This window comes from Poecilia reticulata, chromosome 7 (genome assembly GCF_904066995.2).
Source record: "Poecilia reticulata chromosome 7, P_reticulata-male-v2, whole genome shotgun sequence".
NCBI classification, from domain to species: Eukaryota; Metazoa; Chordata; class Actinopteri; order Cyprinodontiformes; family Poeciliidae; genus Poecilia; species Poecilia reticulata.
In genome coordinates, this window is record NC_088836.1 from 29,201,547 (window position 1) to 29,205,026 (window position 3,480).

Sequence of the window (3,480 nt, forward strand, 5' to 3'; positions counted from 1 at the left end):
GAATGCTCTGCAGTATTGAGAAGTCTTTATCTTCTTTTCATGCCACACACATACACACACCTCACACCTTATCTCCAAAGAATTTTAAACCTTCCAATGTCCTGATACTACTGCATTTCATTGGTATTTTAAGCAAAGACTTGTAGGGTCTTAGAAGTCAGCTGGCATTAATTCCTCTGAGGCGAAGGGATTCTACTTCCCCTAGAAAGAAGCTTAAGAGAAAGTTCTCCCTGCTTTCAAATGACTATTTCTCCGTTTTCACAAACATTTTATTTCATTTTCTGTACAGCTAAAGAATGACTAATTAATTCTGATTATGTTTAATGTTCCATAATCATTTTAATGCTTCATATACATTTATTTTTTTCCCTTTGCAAACAATAAGCTTATTTGACCAAGCGAAAGAGTTGACTAATTGTCTCATTGTTCTGAAGGTTTGTGTGCAATGGACTGTAATAAGAGCAGGTGTATGCATAATGTATCACAGTAAACAAAAATACAAAGAAAATGAATATTGATGCCGCTTTGTAGAGAAAAAGGAATATTTATTCTTCTAGTCGAAACTAAGAGGCGAGCAAGCTAACAGGTGCAACTAGCTAGCGCACACAAAAAATTGTTTGAATTAAAAATGACAAAAAAACATAACTTAGTTGTAATTTTCTTGCTTTACTGAACTGTTTGCTCAGTCTCAGGTGTTGAGGTCAAACTAGTGTCAATTTTTCTTAAATTAACTTCTCCATTTCAATCACATTTATTCTTGCTAGCTTGGAGAACCAGGGATTAGCATGGGTGTTATGATGGGACGACGTTTGAACAAAGCCTAGTTTTTGACACATAGAAATGGCCGCGGTCTGAGGCGAGCTAAGATCCATAACGAGGCGGGAGAAGCCTCGCTCCTTGCAGAAATCCAGAGCCTTCCGTGTGAGCTGTGAGCCCAGGTTTCTGCGGCGCCACGCGAATGCCACGACCACGTGAGTCATCCGGGCGTAACTTCTGTCTCCTGCGTCTTGATCAAACTCTGTGCCGCTCACTCCACCGTTCAAGTCATCAAACCTTTCGCCTCCTTCCACCCCCCTTTGGCCCGTCACCGCCACCATTCCCACCACCTTGGCCTGACCGTTGATGTCTGCCTCTGCCACCCAAAAGCCATTGTCTGGGATTTCCAGGTAGCTTGCTTGAATGTCGGCCATGTCTGTGTTTAGCCTCCCCATCATGTAGCTATCGTAGATGTCATGGCAGCAGTAATAAATGAAGCCAGCCCAAAGGCTCCCAAAGAGCAATGCTTGAAAGTAGGAGCTACCTCCGAGGACATAGCCGGCCATGGAAATACTGAGAGCAATCCCGACATGGTCTGGATTGCTAATTGCCTTGAAAAACGCTGGGTAAACATGTTCAAGTATCCCGTCGTGAAAGAGTGACATGACCACATCTTGATCTGAGGGTTTGTATTCCCTGATGGAGAACTGGACTGAAAAAAGAAAGGGAGGGGGAGGGAAAAGAGTTTTCAGTGAGACTAATCTGCCTGTTGTTGCAATAATAAATTCCTGATGGATTTCACAATAGGCTCAGTAAGCTTACCTAATGCTTTTAAAAAATACACCCATCAATATACCTCTTACAGAATCACACAGTTTTTCATTGTAATAAAATGCCTTTGAGCTTTAATACAAAACCTCAATTTGCATGACAGCCTGAGGTGAAGCTCACAATTGAAATTATTAGCCTATTATTTCATTTTCACATTCCAAGCATGAGTCATTGTGCGATGGAAAACAATTAGGTCTCAAATGCACTGCTGATAAAAATCCAATCAAGGTGAGATCTTGAGGCAACAAACAAAAGGTCTCCGGTTTCACTGAGTGCTGTTATATGTCATCTGGCATTTAATTGGTGACACTCATTCTCTCACTTTCTCTCATATTAGCAGTTGAATCTCACTTATAATCAATTCCTCTAGTAGGAAAAAAAAACTATAAAAAAGCTGAAAAGAGTCTAACTTACAGTCGCTTTTGTGGGCCATGCCGACTCTTTCCCCTTGTCTTCCGCTTGCACTGAAGAATTTAATGCTGCTGCTGTGCCTGGACTTAAGCTACAGATTCTGATAATCAGTCGTTCATGAAAGGGATTGAAATTGGTCTGAGCATGCTCACCATACACACATGCACGCACGCACACACACACACACACACACACACAACAGGAAGACCTTAGACGACTTGCGACCAATGATTGTTGAAAGCACTGAACAATGTGTATACTAAGCCACACAGTTAAATTGAGATGATATCAATTTGTGGAAGTGTGTTAAAAGTTTGATTGAAATTATTCACAGCAATGATTTGATTAAGAAACATAGACTTTTTTTTATAAACTTAATTAGCTTAGTCAACAGAGTAAAGAACTCAATCACTGGGTTTCTTTGGGAGGATGAGCACAGATCCTGAATAAATTGAGATGGAAAACTGAGCAGAATGTAAATACATTGCACGATTGAGGTTTTAATAGACAATCCCCAGCCTAAAATAATCATAATCATAATACAGGTGCATCTCAGTAAAACAGAACATCACTGAAAACTAGTGAAACTCCTATTATTCACAACATTCAAAGTGATTACAATTGTCTATTTCTGTTAAGTTTGATGATTATATGAAACTAGCAACTATGTTTCTTTGAAAATTTGAATATTAAACTGGACCTAAAATACTGATTTTTTTAAATACAGAAATGTCAGCCTGCTTCTTTGTACATATTGTACGGTATACAGTATGTACTCAGTATTTAGCAGCTCTTTTTGTATGAGCAGCTTTTTGTAGCCGCTCTTTTTGTAACACCCTCCCAACAAAGAGGATGTTATGTTGGGTCTATTATTTTCCTCTGGAGCTTAGCTTATAGATTGCCTCAAGAGTTTTTGTCAGGTGAATTCGGTTGATCAAGCACAGTGGAACCATGATTTATACATTTCACTTGTCCACTCAATAATCAAACTGAATCACTGTTTTCCCTTACTCTAAACTATTTTTTGCTAGGATAACATGGGAGATCTTCCATGTCACCGACTGACTACTGGATTTTTGAAAAACTTGGTCTTTGTTAGCTCTAAGCTATTCTGAGCAACATTAAATGAAATAAACTTAAAATCCTTCATGTTATGTGTAATGATGCTACATAACATGAGTTTTTGAATTGTACTAATAAACTACTGCATTTTCCCACTATAAGGCACCTAAAAACCTTCAATTTCCTCAAAAGCCGATAGTGCGCCTTATTTATGGACCAATATTGAGCCACAACAGGTCTAGTAACTACGGCAAGCAGCCGCTGACTTCATTTTCCCCCGTAGAAGAAGAAGTGCGCGGTGCATGCTGGGATAGCTGTCAGAACGCTGGTTTGTTATTAACGTTTGATAATACATTTAAAGCCATGGGGGGGAAGAGAGACAGAGACTGCGGCAGCAGCATGTCGGTTGGTCTGTGTTAC

General features: G+C 39.6%; 1 protein-coding gene across 1 annotated transcript; it reads right to left on the reverse strand.

The window, feature by feature from the left end:
* Window positions 1–700: 700 nt before the first annotated feature.
* On the reverse strand, window positions 701–3,188 carry LOC103467845 (N-acetyltransferase family 8 member 3). The gene is made up of 2 exons (XM_008414553.3): window positions 2,002–3,188; window positions 701–1,468 (listed from the first exon to the last, which is right to left on the reverse strand). The coding sequence occupies exons 1-2, from the start codon at window positions 2,018–2,020 to the stop codon at window positions 723–725; spliced, it is 765 nt and encodes a 254-aa protein (XP_008412775.1). The 5' UTR covers window positions 2,021–3,188; the 3' UTR covers window positions 701–722.
* Between the last annotated feature and the right edge of the window lie 292 nt (window positions 3,189–3,480).